Source organism: Myotis lucifugus, unplaced genomic scaffold, assembly GCF_000147115.1.
Source record: "Myotis lucifugus unplaced genomic scaffold, Myoluc2.0 scaffold_134, whole genome shotgun sequence".
NCBI classification, from domain to species: Eukaryota; Metazoa; Chordata; class Mammalia; order Chiroptera; family Vespertilionidae; genus Myotis; species Myotis lucifugus.
In genome coordinates, this window is record NW_005871182.1 from 1,323,184 (window position 1) to 1,339,793 (window position 16,610).

The 16,610-nt window shown below is 41.5% G+C and overlaps 1 protein-coding gene across 5 annotated transcripts in view; it reads left to right on the forward strand.

Moving 5' to 3' along the window:
* Positions 1-15,643, forward strand: part of LCLAT1 (lysocardiolipin acyltransferase 1) — a 117,981-nt gene extending 102,338 nt beyond the window's left edge. For 4 of the 5 annotated variants that reach the window (XM_006094341.3, XM_014460561.2, XM_023758613.1 and 1 more), the window contains one exon: positions 11,937-15,643. In XM_006094341.3, the coding sequence (XP_006094403.1) occupies positions 11,937-12,439 (503 nt within the window). In that variant the 3' untranslated portion in view covers positions 12,440-15,643. The remainder of the gene's footprint in view (positions 1-11,936) is intronic. The other variant, XM_006094342.3, reaches the window with a different exon arrangement.
* The last annotated feature ends 967 nt before the right edge of the window (positions 15,644-16,610 follow it).

Sequence of the window (16,610 nt, forward strand, 5' to 3'; positions counted from 1 at the left end):
CAAAAGAGATGAAGATAGAGGATATAGGAGACAAGGGAAACAGCACAGGAAGGGAATGTCCAGGAATGTGCTGGGAGGTCAGGGCGATAGCTGTGCAGCCTGGCTATAGACTGTGCGGGAGCATGGAGGGTTCCCGGAAGAATGCCTCCAAGCTGATGAAGCTGACACACTGTCTGATGTGTATGAATGTGCTGGGAGGAGATTTACACTCAAGCCAAGTTTGGGGATGAACTAGTAACATGCTGGTCATTAACTCCAGGGAAAATTATATAGCGCAAAAAAAAAAAAAAAAAAAAAAAAAAAAAAAAAAAGCTACACAGCTCTACTGTGAATATCTGCCTTGTTATATAATGCAACACTAAATATTAACCTTACCAAGAATTATGGTATGGCTAAATGTATGGTATAACTATGGAGGAAGGGGGTATGGGGAGAAATGTTGTAAGAGCAAAACCTTATTTTTTCATAGTAGGAAGTTGATAGATAATAGGAAACGTGAAGAAAATGACATATCTGTGTAGGTATTTTATTTAGCTATATAAATATAAACGGAATAAACGGTTTAAAATGTTGGAAATGGTTATCTTGGGAAGTGGCTTTACAAAGTATGGAGGAATTGGGCAGGTGATTGCTTCCTGTATTGATTAGAAGCCACAGCAAACATAACTAATGCTCATCATATGGCTCTTTTCTCATTCCTGGAAAAGCAGAAGCATATTGTTTCCAAGCTCCTTTCCAGTTTGTCAGGGCCAAACGAGCAGTTCTGGCCTAGACAGAGCAGAAGTGATTTGTGTCATTTCTGGGCTACAGTGGTGTGGCCCTTCAGCACCTCTTCCTGTGCCTTAGCAACCTGGAAGGGACCAGGACAAACTGCAGTGTACCCAGTAGTCGGGAAGCCTTTCCTGTGTTCTTGAACTGTGACTTCGCAGCCTAAAGAAGGGAAGACTTGGCAAACTTTTTTTTTAATGTATCTTTATTGATTTCAGAGAGGAAGGGAGAGGAGGGAAAGAGATAGAAACATCAATAATGAAAGAGAATCATTGATTGAATGCCTCCTGCATGCCCCCTATTGGGTATGGAGCCCGCAACCCAGGCATGTGCTCTTGACCAGAATCGAACCCGGGACCCTTCACTCCACAGGCCGATGCTCTATCTACTGAGCCAAACGAGCTAGGGCCTGGCAAACTTTTCTAGATATTCTAGGCTGTGCAGGCCATATAGTTACTTTTGCAGCTACTTAACTCTGCTATTGTAGTGCAAATGAGTGAGTGGGTCTGTGTTCCAATAAAACTTTATTTAGGGACACCAAAATCTGAATTTCATATAACTTTCATAAAATATATTCATAAAATATATTCTTTTTACTTTTCTTCAAACATTCTTCGCTCACAAGATGTGCAAACACAGGTGGAATTGGCCCTTAGGCCTTAGTTTGCTGACCCTGCTTTATTTTTGCTATATATATATATAAAACTTATTTGTTGATTAAGGTATTACATATGTGTCCTTATCTCCCCATTAACCCCCCCTAACCCTCCCCCCACTCATGCCCTCACCCCCCTGTTGTCTGTGTCCATTGGTTAGGCTTATATGCATGCATTCAAGTCCTTTGGTTGATCTCTCCCCCTTACCCCACACCCTCCCCTACCTTCCCTCTGAGGTTTGACAGTCTGATCGATGCTTTTCTGTCTCTGGATCTGTTTTTGTTCATCAATTTATGTTGTTCGTTATATTCCATAAATGAGTGAGATCATGTGATATTTATCTTTCTCTGACTGGCTCATTTCACTTAGCATAATGCTCTCCAGTTCTATCCATGCTGTTGCAAATGGTAAGAATTCCTTTGTTTTTACCGCAGCATAGTATTCCATTGTGTAGATGTACCACAGTTTTCTAATCCACTCATCTGCTGATGGGCACTTAGGCTGTTTCCAAATCTTAGCTATGGTGAATTGTGCTGCTATGAACAGAGGGGTGCATATATCCTTTCTGATTGGTGTTTCTAGTTTCTTGGGATATATTCCTAGAAGTGGGATCACTGGGTCAAATGGGAGCCCACTGCATGGGAGAACATATTTGCCAATGTTATCACCGATAAGGGTTTAATCTCCAACATTTACAGGGAACTCATACAACTTAACAAAAGGAAGATAAACAACCCAATCAAAAAATGGGCAATGGACCTAAATAGATACTTTTTGAAAGAAGACAGAAGGAAGGCCAAGAGACATATGAAAACATGAACAAAGTCACTAATCATCCGAGAGATGCAAATCAAAACGACAATGCAGTACCATCTCACACCTGTTGGAATGGCTATCATCAATAGGTCAACAAACAACAAGTGCTGGCGAGGATGTGGAGAAAAAGGAACCCTCGTGCACTGCTGGTGGGAATGCAGACTGGTGCAGCCACTGTAGAGAACAGTATGGAGTTTCCTCAAAAAACTAAAAATGGAACTCCCATTTGACCCAGTAATCCCACTTCTAGGACTATATCCCAAGAAACTAGAAACACCCATCAGAAAGGATATATGTACACCTATATGTTCATAGCAGCACAATTCACCATAGCTAAGATTTGGAAACAGCCTCCCATATATTTTTATTAATTTCAGAGAGGAAGGGACAGGGAGAGATAGAAACATCGTTTATCAGCTGCTTCTTGCATGCCCCCTACTGGGGATCGAGCCTGCAGCCCGGGCACATACCCTAACCAGGATTCAAAGCTGCTTACCCTGCTTTAAATATTTGAAGGATTGCAGTGCAGAAAAGCTAATATATTGTTTGTTGTTAGAGGATAGATGTAAAACTAAAGAGTGGGAGTTGGGGGGTTTCTACTAATCAGAGCTGCCTGTGCAGAAAAGGCTGCCTCAAGATGTCCCTGTGTTTGAAATGTTCCCATAGTGGTGGGAGGTTGCTCAGCTCCCTTTTAATTCTTACATTTCATGGCTCTATAACAATTAAATTAGATCATTCAGATAAAACTGTTTTAATGTTTTCCAAAGTACAGTCACTTCCCACAGTTTAGGACAGTTCTTAGAAAAAGTTAGGTGTGTGTGTATGTGCCTGTGTTGCCTTAAGTATTTTAAATTAAGAATCTGTGGTGCCAAGGTTTGCAAAGACTACTTGCTAGCCTAAACCTGTTTGCACACAGCAGTATTTCCTAAGTTAAATTCAATCATAATCTCCAAACATCCTTAGCCTAGACTAGCTGAAGGTATAGACTTCATTTTCATCTCATTAGGCCACCTGGAAACTGCAATCAGTAAGTAGTCTTGGTGTTAATAGTCTTTCTGCTTCATTAAAATGTTAATTTCATGGATTTAATTTCCTTTGTAAAATGTACCACTGCAGGACACTATATGCAGATTTATTCTAAAGAAGACCAATTTGCATGTCGCATTTTAGTATATTTATTTCTCTAGATTTCTGTGTATTGCTATTCCTAGATATTTAATATCTTTAGATACTTAAGGCAATTTCAGCCTAGCAAAATGAGTTTTAAAAGTAATTCTGAAAGCAATTTTCTCATCGGTGACATAACTTCCACTTCTAAGAGTGAAATATACATCCCTTTTTTCTCCCTGCAGCTCTGAACCTCCATCTTTTTTTTTTTAAATATATTTTATTGATTTTTCACAGAGAGGAAGGGAGAGAGATAGAGAGTTAGAAACATCGATGAGAGAGAAACATCGATCAGCTGCCTCCTGCACATCTCCTACTGGGGATGTGCCCGCAACCCAGGTACATGCCCTTGACCGGAATCGAACCTGGGACCTTTCAGTCCGCAGGCCGACGCTCTATCCACTGAGCCAAACCGGTTTCGGCAGAACCTCCATCTTTAAAAAAAGATTCAAATGCAGTTTCAGTGAATGATCAGAATGAATCTGGATAGTGCGAGGTTAGAAAATGGATGAGCAGAATCTTTTCTGTTCTATGGTGTCCTCTACATTATCCGTGCCAGTTTAATACCAAGTTCACATTTTTACTTCCCAAATCTTAAATTCTGACTGATTTCCCAAAAGGGAAGGTTAATCAAAAGATCTAACCAAGAGGCTGCTGCCTCCCTGATAGAGACTTAGGCTCTCCCAGTCAGTGCCCTGAAACCAATGACCAGAATGATTGCTCTACAGGAAGTCCAGGTAAAAACGTGCTAGTGCGCCCAGACCCTGTGGGTATCCTGGACGTTTTCTTTCATGTATTTGCCAATCTTTTCATCTTGCTGATTCTTCTCCTAACTGCTCTCTCCTTTCAGGTCTCCTGAGCTGCCTTCCTTTGCTTTTCTGGTCTCCAGTGGAAAAGCCATTCCCAAAAGTCTGTCCTCCTTTTGGCTCTTCTCTCATTATATTATACTAGAGGCCTGTTGCACAAAATTAATGCACTAGGGGCGGGGGGGAATCCTTCAGCCCAGCCTGCACCCTCTCCAATCTGGGATCCCTCTCACAATCCAGGACTGCTGGCTCCCAACTGCTCGCCTGCCTGCCTACCTGCCTGATTGCCCTAACCGCTTCTGCCTGCCAGCCTGATCACCCCCTAACCACTCCCCTGCCAGCCTGATCGATGCTTAACTGCTCCCCTGCCGGCCCAGTTGCCCCCAACTGCCCTCCCCTGCCGGCCCGGTCACCCCCAACTGCCCTCCCCTGCCGGCCCAGTCACCCCCAACTACCCTCCCCTGCCGGCCCGGTCACCCCCAACTGCCCTCCCCTGCAGGCCCGGTCGTCCCCAACTGCCTTCCCCTGCCAGCCCAGTCACCCCTAACTGCCCTCCCCTGCCGGCTTGGTCACCCCTAACTGCCCTCCCCTGCCGGCCTAGTCACCCCTAACTGTCCTCCCCTGCAGGCCATCTTGTGGCCACATGGGGGCAGCCATCTTGTGTGTTGGAGTGATGGCCAATTTGCATATTAGCCTTTTATTATATAGGATTCATTTCTCCCTTAGACTCTACCTCCACTCTTCTGTCTCCTGAGGTCTGACCTGTGTCTCCCATAGGTGGATGAGATCATTTCATTTCAGTCTATCACCTCAACTATATCTATACCAAACTCCTTACTTCTTCCCAACTTAATTTCTGTTCACTAGCATCACTGTCCTCTGTACTGTCTAGCTAGAAATGTTCTGGGAGGTGGCTCACAAATATTTAGTTTATCTATTCCTTTTGATGAATGCCAAAAATTTGTCTTGGCCTAGGTCAATTGAATAGAGTTGGGTTCTTCTCAACCCAAGTATAACCAGAAAAATCTTTTCCTATTAATAATGGCCCAGTGAGGTTATTGTTAGTGCTCAGTCATGTACCCTCAGCTTCCACCACAGCAGCATGCAGTCATTTATGTTGCTCATCATTAGGCATGGGGGGTTGGGGGACAAGCCATTATTATGATCAAGAATTGCAAATCATTTGAAGTTTTTATTAAAATGAACACAATTCTGAAATTACTCTGTTCTCAAGCTTTATAACGAATGGTTGGCCCAGGGCTATTGGCTGCAAATAGACCTTCCCTAGTTACTTTTAAAAATAGGAGTTTAGCAAATAACATTCCACTCTATTTCTTGGATGAGTGCAACTCTTGGATGCAACTCTTTTTTTCATGTATATGACTGAGGTTCAAATACAACTGGGCTAATAATTCAGATGCAATAAAAAAAATAGAGCACCCAACTTTCTGGCCAACCTGATACCATTTTCACTAATTGATAATGAGTTTAAAGCCACATATGTTTAAATTTGTCATTTTAAGATATAATTTACTACTATCTCATTGATATTTCAATGAAAAGGAATGAGACAAGGTTGAGACATTTTTATTAAGCCAATTATGACAATTATCCATTTAGTCAGCAGATACTTATTGGTTGCTTATAATGAAACAGCATTGAACTCAGTGCCATCGGACATACAAAAGCATTATAATACCCATTACTCTTGAGAAACCTATATGATCTAGTAAAATTCCTGATTGAGTTGATAAGTTTTAAAAAACAATGAAAAAACTATGAGATTAAAAACCTGTTACCCTATGATTCAGTGACGAATTCCTGAGATCTATGACAATTTTAAGAAGTCTCAAGTGTTAATTTTCATTTATATTCTCCTATTTCCACAGGGGTCTAGAGCTGATTCTGAGACTACTTTTAAGTCATTCTAAGTATTTAATAGGATCAAGAATGATGTCTTTTCAGGAACCCCACTCCACCCCTAAAGTAGGGACAGCTTAGTTTGACTTTGAAACTGACTTTGACCTTGGAACTTAGAGCAGGATCTCTCTCACACACACACACTTAAGTGAGAATAAGTTACATCACAACAGTATATGAGACAAATTAGCCTTAGAATAATTGAGCTGTTTTCTAGGCTGAAAAATATACCAGAATGCGAGTTAAGCCTTCATTTTGAATGGCAAGCTAGTGTTTCTGAGAGTCTTAGTGAATTTACTTTTGCCATCAAATTGCCTTTCCCAGTGTGGGCAGTATTTTTGTATGTATAGCAAGGGTTAAGAAAGGTGGAGATTACATCCAGAGAGAGACTTATAAGATAGTCCAGCCAGAGAGACTGGAAGTCATACTGTGACTGTAGCTGAACCAGCGATAACAGAGTATTTCTATTTCTGTAGAGAGACAGGAAAATATTGCCCCAAGAGTCACTGACAAATTTTCATAAGAATGATGGATAGTAGCAGCACCATAAAGAAAAAGCTATAGGCAGAGATAAATGAACCACAAGAGAATATTCGTTTAAATGGTCATTCTACTCACTTATAAACCTTCATTTTTTCTGTCAGACGAGATACTTACTAAAAGAAAGTTTATTCATAATATTAAGTAGCAAATTTACTGTAAGCAATGTAAATTCACTGGAATAAAAGATAACCTAGTTCAACATAGTAATGTGATAGATCATACCATTTCTCACTTTATTACAGGTCAGTGAAGGAACCATTTAAAAATTCACATGTGGGCCATAATTCTTTCAAATATAATTAGGTTTTCATAGTCATACCTAGAAGAGTAATGGAAAACTTTTTCATTTCAGAACCATATGCAGAAACACACCATAATTCAGTCCTTTTCCATTGGACACATTCTCAATTAGAACAGTGTGTTTCTTCCACTGAGGGTAAATGTTGATTAATTGATGTTTTTGTTTGTAATATGCTTCAGAAATGGAAAGAATTTCAGTTATGTTTGCAGTATAATTAAATTAAGATATTTAAGTTTGTCTAAAAGACTTTTGCTCCCAAACTTAACATTTTGAGAGACTTTAAAAAAAGATAATGTAAAGACCAATTGTATTCTTCCAGATTCTAATGTTTTAAAGTGGTGCTTGTTGAGAGTACCAAACTACAATTTGGGGGCCTTTGCTCCAGTCCTTTTATGCAATGGAGTGAGCTAACTAACACTGGGAGGCAGGAAAACTAGATTCTAAATTTAGTCCTTTTATTCAGCCAACTCTAAGCCTCTTTGAAAGAGTACTTAATCTCCCTGATCTTCAGTTTACTAAATTGAAAATGAGAAAGTCTTCAACTGTCTCCCAATATTAAATTCTTGAACCTAATCACCAGGGCTGTAGAATGAGAGTGACCTAGGTTAAACCATCCCTGCCCCTTACTGGCTTTGCAGCCTCAGACAGAACACTTAACCTGGGTCTTAAGATCCACTTCATGGGGTTATTGAGAGTACTGAATAAAATAACATGAAAGAGTACCTACATACTGTTTGGAATTCCGTGTATTTATTTATTTTCTTAGTCTCATAGTTATAGAGGAGTCATTTCTCTAGTAGTTGTTTCTATGTTCAGAGCCATGTGGAGAATACAAAGATGAGAAAGACCTGCAGCTTGCCCTTGAGAAATATATAGTCTAATCCAAGAGATATGATTTTGACATAAACACTTAGTATAAACTAGAAAAATGGTTAAGTGCTGTAAGAGAAGCTCACATAAAGAGTGGTGGGATTTAGAGAAGGAAGACAATGTGTACATTCTCATCAAATCCCAGCGTCCCGATGACCAGGAGAGAGTAAAACATAACCTTGGGATGTTACATTATTAACACAACCATGGTGATGTGTACATAAGAAGCGGCTGTTACCCCTTCCAGGTTGTGTCAATTTGTATTGAAAAGATAACAGATCCTGAGAGGATTCACTGAGAAGGGCATCTTCACTTTATGCCAAAATACATCACTTGGTTTTAATTATGAGGAAACACCAGACAAACCAAATTGAGAAACATTCCACAAAGTAACTATCAGCATTAGTTCCTGGATTGATCTGGAACCAAAAAAAAGGACAATAGTGGAACAGTTGGCAAATTTGAATAAAATTTCATATATAGATTAGCTAATAGCAAAGTGTCGACGTTAATGTAATTTTGTTTACCAGTAAGTGTACTGTCTATATGTATAAAAGACAAGTGACCTTTATGGCAGAACGACCAGAACAACTGATCACTATGATGCACACTGACCACCAGGAGCTGCCCCTGGTGGGCAGTGCACTTCCACAGTGGGAGCACCGCTCGGCCAGAAGCTGGGCTCACAGCTGGCAAGCGCAGCGGCGGTGGCGGGAGCCTCTCCCACCTCCGTGGCAGTGCTAAGAAATGGCAAGGAGTGAGTAGGCGGGTGGTAAGGAGCGAACAGGTGGGCGGTTAGGAGGGAGCAGGCAGGCGGTTAGGAGCGAGGGGTCCCGATTGCAAGAGGGCGCAGGCCCGGCTGAGGGACCCCCACCCCTCCATGCACGAATTTTGTGCATCGGGCCTCTAGTGGTTGTATAGATGCTAACATTTGGGGAAGTGCGTGAAGTTTACTGGAAGTCTTTTTAGTACTTTGCAACATTTTTTGTAAACCTGAAATTATTTCAAAGCAAAAGTTAAAAAAGAAAAGAAAGATAATGGATTCTCATATAGTATAAATTCTTTGCATTTTAAGATAGTTTAAGAAAAGACCTAAAAGTTTTAGATTTATATGTGAGAATTAAGGAAAGCTAAGTGCCACCACAAAGCACTTAAAATTTAAAAATACTTTACAGGTTTCACTCGACTCACAACCAAAAACTAAAACAATGCACATGAATACGAATACAGATTACTTAGATCTTTTATAGAACTGCTGTGTCTTCTGCAGCAGGACTGTTTTCTAACAGTTAGCCCTTTTGTTACATCTGAATTTCTCCATGTTAAAAAAAAGGTCTAATTTACCAATTCTTTTTTTCTTTCCCAGTTTATTTTTAGTAATTGCATTTTATTTAGTTTTCTGTAATGAACCAAGTGAAAAGCGGTTGTGGTAAATAAATCATGTGCAGGGGAAAGCAATACATTATCATTAGGATTCCATTATCATTTAATTAGGCATTCCATTATTGAATTGGTGTCTCTGGCTTCTCCTGGTCTCTGACTAATCCTGAAACAAATCCTTCTTTGTGGACAAATATTAGCCTGTAATAATTAGAGTATTCTTCTAAGCTGAGGCTTTTCATTAAATCTCTTTCTGATTAATATAGCTCTCCAAGTACAGACTGATTTAATTTCATGTGATTTATCCACTTGTGTATCAATGACTGGTGGAAATTGTTTTTAACATCAGAGGATTAGAAATATTAAAGTCATCTTTATAGTCATAGATCTCCCCAGTATGTAAGACTTTGCTGTCTGAATGGTTCTGTAAACCTACATCTGATGTCACTTTGCTAAATTTTAGAGTATCACAAGTGTTGTAACAGGTTATCATAGAAAACAATACACTGATTCTGTTTTATATTATAATATTGAGCTTAGAGTTAGTACATTCTGTGTTCCTTGGGTTTAGGAATCAATTTTCATTCCAAATATTTCAACATATTAAATGTGCTGTTCTCTTTTATCAAAAGTTCAATGTCACCAGAAACAAACAGATTGTAGATAAACATCCTGAATTAGGGGCCTCCATGGACATGAATGTTATGTGTTTTGTTGTTTTTTTAACTATTGGACTTGACCATTAGTGCCTCCTGACCCTCTGTCTTCCTTCTGCTTTTCCTCTAGTTTCCAATGATGAACATTTAATTTTGTCCAAAGTCTGTTTGTGCAGTTATTTTCACTTTTTATAACAAAGCCCTTATAATCTGATTATCTTTATAAGAGAGTTATGACACCAAATTAAAACCCAGTCCTTACCCTTAAGTATATAGGATGGTCAGTAAACATTGACAGAAGACGTAAAGAAACACTAAAATAAAATAGCACAACCTAACAAGTTCAGTAGAAAGGGTAGCATGATGGGAAATGATGGGGAAGTTGCTGCATCTCTTTATTATTATTAATATTTAAAGAAATTTAAATAGAGTGAAATGCATAGACTTTAAATGTACAGTTTGATGTAATGCATACCTAATCTAGATATAGAATGTTTCTGCCACCCAGAATATTACGTCATGACCCCCTTCCAATCAGTGTGCATGCCCACAGCCCACTACGGTACTATGGATTAATTTTGCCTGACTCATATAGTTCTTTAATGAATCAAAGTCCACATCAAAAGTCTATCACTGACAATAACATGGAACAGAACAAAATGACATTCAGACACTGCACCAACACTCTGTGCGCCCTTGGCCAAAACACTTAACCTTTCTGGGCCCTGCCTGCAGTGTTCGATTAGGTGATCCTCATGATTCCTTAAAGATCTTACACTCTGCATACATTTGTGATCTCAAAGACCCCACCATCCATTTGATTCCCTGGGCCAGCAAGAAACCTGGGCTCCATCCACCTTTTCACTCTGTGACATCAGTTCTTCCTTGTAACTTTGTCGGACGTGTCACTTCCTTTGGCCTCTACCTTTTATTTCTTGTCTTTCCTGCCTTACAATGACCATCAAGTACTCTTCCTACCTCTCTTGCCCTTGGTCCTCTCCAAACCATTCTTTCATTGCCCCCAAGGTAATTCTTGCTAAAATGAAACCATGGATCTCTTCCTGTTAAAAATCCTGAAGTGGTTCTCCACCATTTGAGCTGTTTCTCCCACCTGGTAATTCTTGCTAAAATGAAACCATGGATCTCTTCCTGTTAAAAATCCTGAAGTGGTTCTCCACCATTTGAGCTGTTTCTCCCACCTGCAGAACTGAGTTCCAATTCCCAAGTTTGACAATGAGGGCCTTTACTGCCCACCTCCAGTCTGCTCTTAGTGCCACAGCCCCAGCCTGCTCTCTGCCAGAGGTTCACCCTCCCGCCTCCAACTGCCTCACCTGTTCCCTCCCCCCTTACAGATGCACCTCTGGTTTGTTTAGGGCACTACGCATGCCTGTCTCCCTAGTTCTGTTGTGAACTCATGAGTAAGGTTAGGGCCCATGTTTTACTTATCTCTCTATCTCTAGCATCTAACATGACTTTGCTGAAAACAACCCCAGAAAAATTCATCACGAGAGTGCTAAGGTTGATGGTAATATCGGGTCACAGTCTTACTAGGACTTCAAGTTGATAAGTTTTTAAAAATAAAAAAAAATCATATGGAAGTTTTCATGGGTTTCTGGCCACTTTATCAAGTCTGATTCTGAGTTTTTCTTTCCAGTAGCTGTCATGGTAATATTGGGTTAAAGGTGGACAGTTTGTGGTGTATTTGGAGAGAAGGGTATATTAATAGGAGGCATCAAAGCAGTGAATCCTGTTGGTATAAGAGGGCTGGTCCTGTGCCTTTTCATTTGTCTCAAACCTGACTTCTGTGCTTACCTTTTTAGTTCTAGGATGTAGATTACTGTTTCTACGAATAAAGATCATTTCTCTCTAAAACCAAAATGACTGGTAAATATTGACCCGAGTGCCTGGAACGCCAGTATTTATAGCCCTGTTTGTTCCTCATAGTTCACTCTGTTCTGATTGTTTTCCAGGTTTTGGCTCTGCCTTGCATTGTGAGTCAGTATTGCTGCCCAATTATCTAACTCAACCTGTGCTTCCATCTTTCCACACCTAGGGAAGTACCTCGACGCTGTCCACGACATCACGGTGGCGTACCCTCACAACATCCCTCAGACGGAGAGGCACCTCCTGCAAGGGGACTTCCCCAGGGAGATCCACTTCCACGTGCACCGCTACCCAGCAGACACCCTGCCCGCGTCCAAGGAGGACCTACAGCTCTGGTGCCACAAGCGGTGGGAGGAGAAGGAGGAGAGGCTGCGCTCCTTCTACCAAGGGGAGAAGAATTTCAGCTTCACCGGGAAGCCTGTCATCCCTCCATGCAAGTCTGAGCTCAGGGTCCTCGTGGTCAAATTTCTCTCTATACTGTATTGGACCCTGTTCAGCCCTGCCATGTGCCTACTCATGTATTTGTACAGTCTTGTTCGGTGGTATTTTATAATCACCATTGTCATCTTTGTACTGCAAGAGAGAATATTTGGTGGGCTGGAGATAATAGAACTTGCATGCTACCGTTTTTTACACAAACAGTCACATTCAACTGCAAAGAAAGATGAGTAAGATTGTAAGGTCCACAGTGTGACAACCTAGGAAATATTTGGGAAATGTAAGCCTTTGTAAACTGAGATGCGTTTTTGCATGACTATGTCAAATATTTCCTACTACCATCATTATTTGTTAAAGATACTTTGAACTTAGTTTTGTGGAAAAATATTGCCACACACATGGTTTTTTTTTTTAAATCTCTGAATGTAATTTCAACATGCAGAGCAGGGAGCAATTGCTGTGAATTAACTCGGGCCAGAGTATTCTTAAACAATCATCAAGCTGTTCACAGACAAGGTGCGCACAAGGTTTTCTCAAAGGCTCAATCCCATTTTCTAACAAACTGTGTACAAGAGGCGCAGCACTGGCCCAGCTCAGCTGCTGGCACTTCCTCCTGGCCCCTCCCTCCCAACTCCTTTCTGTGCCAATCAAACCACTGCATCCTTCCTTCAGACCAGAAAACAGAAAACTCTTGTCCTTTGACCAAACATTTTGATAGAAGCCCTTCATTATTCGTGAGACCGTGGCAGTTAGCCTGCGCGACCTGGGAGTCAGAAGACCACCTGTGCCCTTTTCTCCTGTGGAGAATAAGCCCTGGGCTGTCTCAGGGCAACCGCAGGCTTTCCACTTAGAAACCTTCGTTTACTTTTTAACGATAGGAACTAATACAGTGTAGTTCTTCACTCCTATTTAATTGCGCATGTTTAGTGCTGGTTTCTCTACAGCATGTCAGCAGGTGTAGCCTCTTGTGTGTTAAAAACAGTAAAAGTCACTTTTTTAAAGGAAAGTGTAGAACATTCTGTTGCTGCAGTCAGAAACTCTCCTTTGAAGTAGTCTCTTTTGAAATATTTCTCCAAAACCTGCCTACAAAAGGAAGGTTAGTGCATTTTCTACATGTGCACGGGACTCTAACTTTTGCCATTAAAACAACAACAAAACCCTTACAGACAAGGCAGTAATGGTTTATCCTAAATTACTGAACTCTCCTAGCCTTGACAAGCTCTCCTCTTAAAACCAAAATAACACAAAAATGAATCCTTTGTGTTTTTTTTTTAGTAACAAGGGAGGGATCTCATTTTTAGTGCTAGGCTTCCTCTTTCAACAGTAAAATTTAAACCCAGTTTTGACCAGTTGTTCACCTAACTATTCCAGTCATTTGGAGTCAGTGGAAAACCCAGTAAATCAACAGCACCAGCCTCCTAAGGCATGAGAAGCACATGGTCAAGTTCCCCTCTCCTGAAGCTGCCACTGTTTTTTTTGACACATAATGAGGATGCTCGTTAGAGCAGCAGAAAATCGGAGGCAATTAAAAGGCTTTAGCTGTTAGCAAACCTGTCAGCTTTACTCCTGCCTGGAACCCGCCTCAAAAGCTGTTTATTGCTCCAGGTACTCTTTTGGCACAAATGCCTTCCCCTTACTTCCATCTCATTTCTGCTGGACGGTGACTTTTACAAACTGTTGAAACATGAGGTATGCACATTGTGAGCTGAACTTACCGAGTGGCTTCTTTGAGAAAGTCCTGTCTGCGCAGGGCAATGTGGACACCCCGTCCTCACTGGGGGAGGACTAGCCAGGGCCTCCGCCAGACGCACCAACTATATGTAACAGCCCTCGAGGCTGTTAAACCGCCAGGAGCTCCTAATCAGTTATTGTGTGCATCTGCTGCAAGCCCAGCTGTGTGTCGTTTTTAGGGTATTTTTATTTTATTTTAATATTTTTCCTAATAAAGGAGGTTTCTCTCAGGCTTCCTTTGGTTATATTTGGAAACACACAACTAGTCTTAACCATCAGGATGGTGATTGTCCTGGGCATAGGGGAGGTGCTCACACTGCAGCCCCTCTTCCAACCTCACCACTCACTGCTCCCAGGCCATGTCCTCCTTAACGCTGCACCGGTGGAAGGGAATCCTTTCCTCTCTCTGTTAAAAATGTTTTTTCTCATAAAAATAACACGTTTAAGATAAAATGCAAACTTTTTTAACCTGCCCAAAATTCATAAGCACTAAAACTGAGGTATAGAGACTCTACTTAAGAAATTGCTTGTTTTCCAACACACTTGTATTTTCTCTTATTTAAAGAAATTAAAGAGCTAAACGGTTTCTGATCTGGAACTTAGAGCCATCTGAAGTTGGCAAGGAAATGTCAAGTAGAAATGAATTTAGCTTCTGTGTTGTGGTGGCCTCAGGAAGGACCCCTGCACACCTTCCCACATCGTCTCTGTGGACTCAGAGCAGCTGCTGGCACCCACTCATCGCCCTGTCAGGCCTTTGCAGGTGAGCTCGTTGGCCTTTGAAGTATTTACAGTGCTGTGTGTCCAGCTGTTAAGTCGCTACCACCCGGATACGCTTCCAGTAACGTGCGCGTGGTTTATAGAGGCTGTAAACGTTCCACTGGAAACGGGAGCCCAGGAGGAAGGCACCCGGGTTCCTGCACCAGAAACCTTTCCCAAAACAGCTAAAAGAATTGTGAGATTCAGCGGAAGAACACGGTAAAAGGTTAGAAGAAAAATAAGTGTTAGAGCCCATAATTTAAAACTAATAAAACCCTTCCTTGTGTGTAATACTATTACACACAGATTAGGGGGAAATAATAGCGTCCACTTGAGTCACCTGGGAGCCGGGACTGGACGCTGCCGAAAGGACTTGAGCGCTGGCCCCACCTCATGCCCCGGCACTTTCACAAGAGACTCTGAAGGGGGGGAGGGGGGTGCCTGCTGGTATCCAATTGTTTACATTTCTTTATATAAATGTGCTCTCAGTGCCTTAGTTACAGGTCCCTTTCTTTTTCTTCCAATAATTTTGCAAGGTGTTTCTTAGGTAAGTCTCTTCGCTACTCACTGGGAGTGGTTCATAAGCCACCGGGCACCATGGTAAACACGACTCTGAGATGCCACCAGGAGAAGAGCTGGAACTAGCAATGCATACTAGTTCCTGGGTGCCTGGGAACCAGTATATGCCATAGAGAACACGCATGGTCTCGTCACAGGGTGCGCTTCAGGTTAGATGTGGCCCAAAAGGTGTCTTGTACCGACCTTAAATCTTTATTTCAGAAGAGAGTCTTGGTTTTGGTAATTTATTTTTTAAAGGATTATTATGTGCAAAACACCAAGTTTTAAAAATAACTCACAGAAGGGCTTAGTTTTCAGTGTCCACTGGTATGCTTGTGAGTTGTGTTATCTGTAATGTAAACCCCAGAATAAATCAGAGTGAATTAGAGTTTACACGTGGGCTGTTTCCATTTTTGCAGTAAAGACAGGGTTCTACTTTGTTTCTACACGTTGCTCTAGTGTTGTAATATGTAATAGTCAAGAAAGACTAGTCACCCCTTTCAAAGCTGTTTAAAAATGACGAAGCAAGAAGGGAATATATTGCCTCCCTAACTGGGAGTCCAGAGGCCACAGTTGAATTCAGGGTTAGGGACTGTCTTCCCTCTCTCAGTTCAGCCCTGAGGGCAGGTTTGGGTTCTATGCTAATACCAGCACCAACAGCTGAAAGAGGTAAATGGGACTCCTACTTGCCCCACCTCCTACTATCCGGGGGTTTTCCTATGAAGCCAATCTTAGACCCAAACCTGGAAAATGTAAAAAATGTACTAAGCAAACAGACACATGCACAGAAATCATGGAACTGAAGGGTAGCAGAATATGCTGCCCCAAAATGTGTCAGTAGGCATTCAGGACACACCACCCCAAAACATGCCGCTTTGGTATATTATTCTGAGCAGGGCACTTGAAACAGCAGATGCAGGGAGAGGCTTCCTTTGAACTTCCCTTCTCTGCCTTAAGACGATCCTTCACAAGGAATTTTATTCCCATAAATCCCCTCCCCAGAGTGTCGTCAACCAGGGAAGACTGCCTCTTGTCACAGGAGAAAAGACCAGAAGCTGACACCACACCCAGACTCATACTTCCATCCCTTCCAAGGGCCCATGCACCTTTCCTAAAAGTCACTCTCCCCTAAGAGTTCTACTCCCCCTCCCCTTTTCCTATCTAATCCTCAATTTGAAGTCACCTTGGGGAGTTGTTTTTTCCTGGGTTTCTCCCATGTATAACGAGGGACACATATTAGTAGGCTTTTGTTTGTTTTCTCTTGTTAATCTTGTTTATTACAGGGCCTCAGCCAAGAACTCAGAAGGGCAGGGGGACAATTATTTTCCTCCCCACAGAACCTACTTCTAAGCTCTGCGAG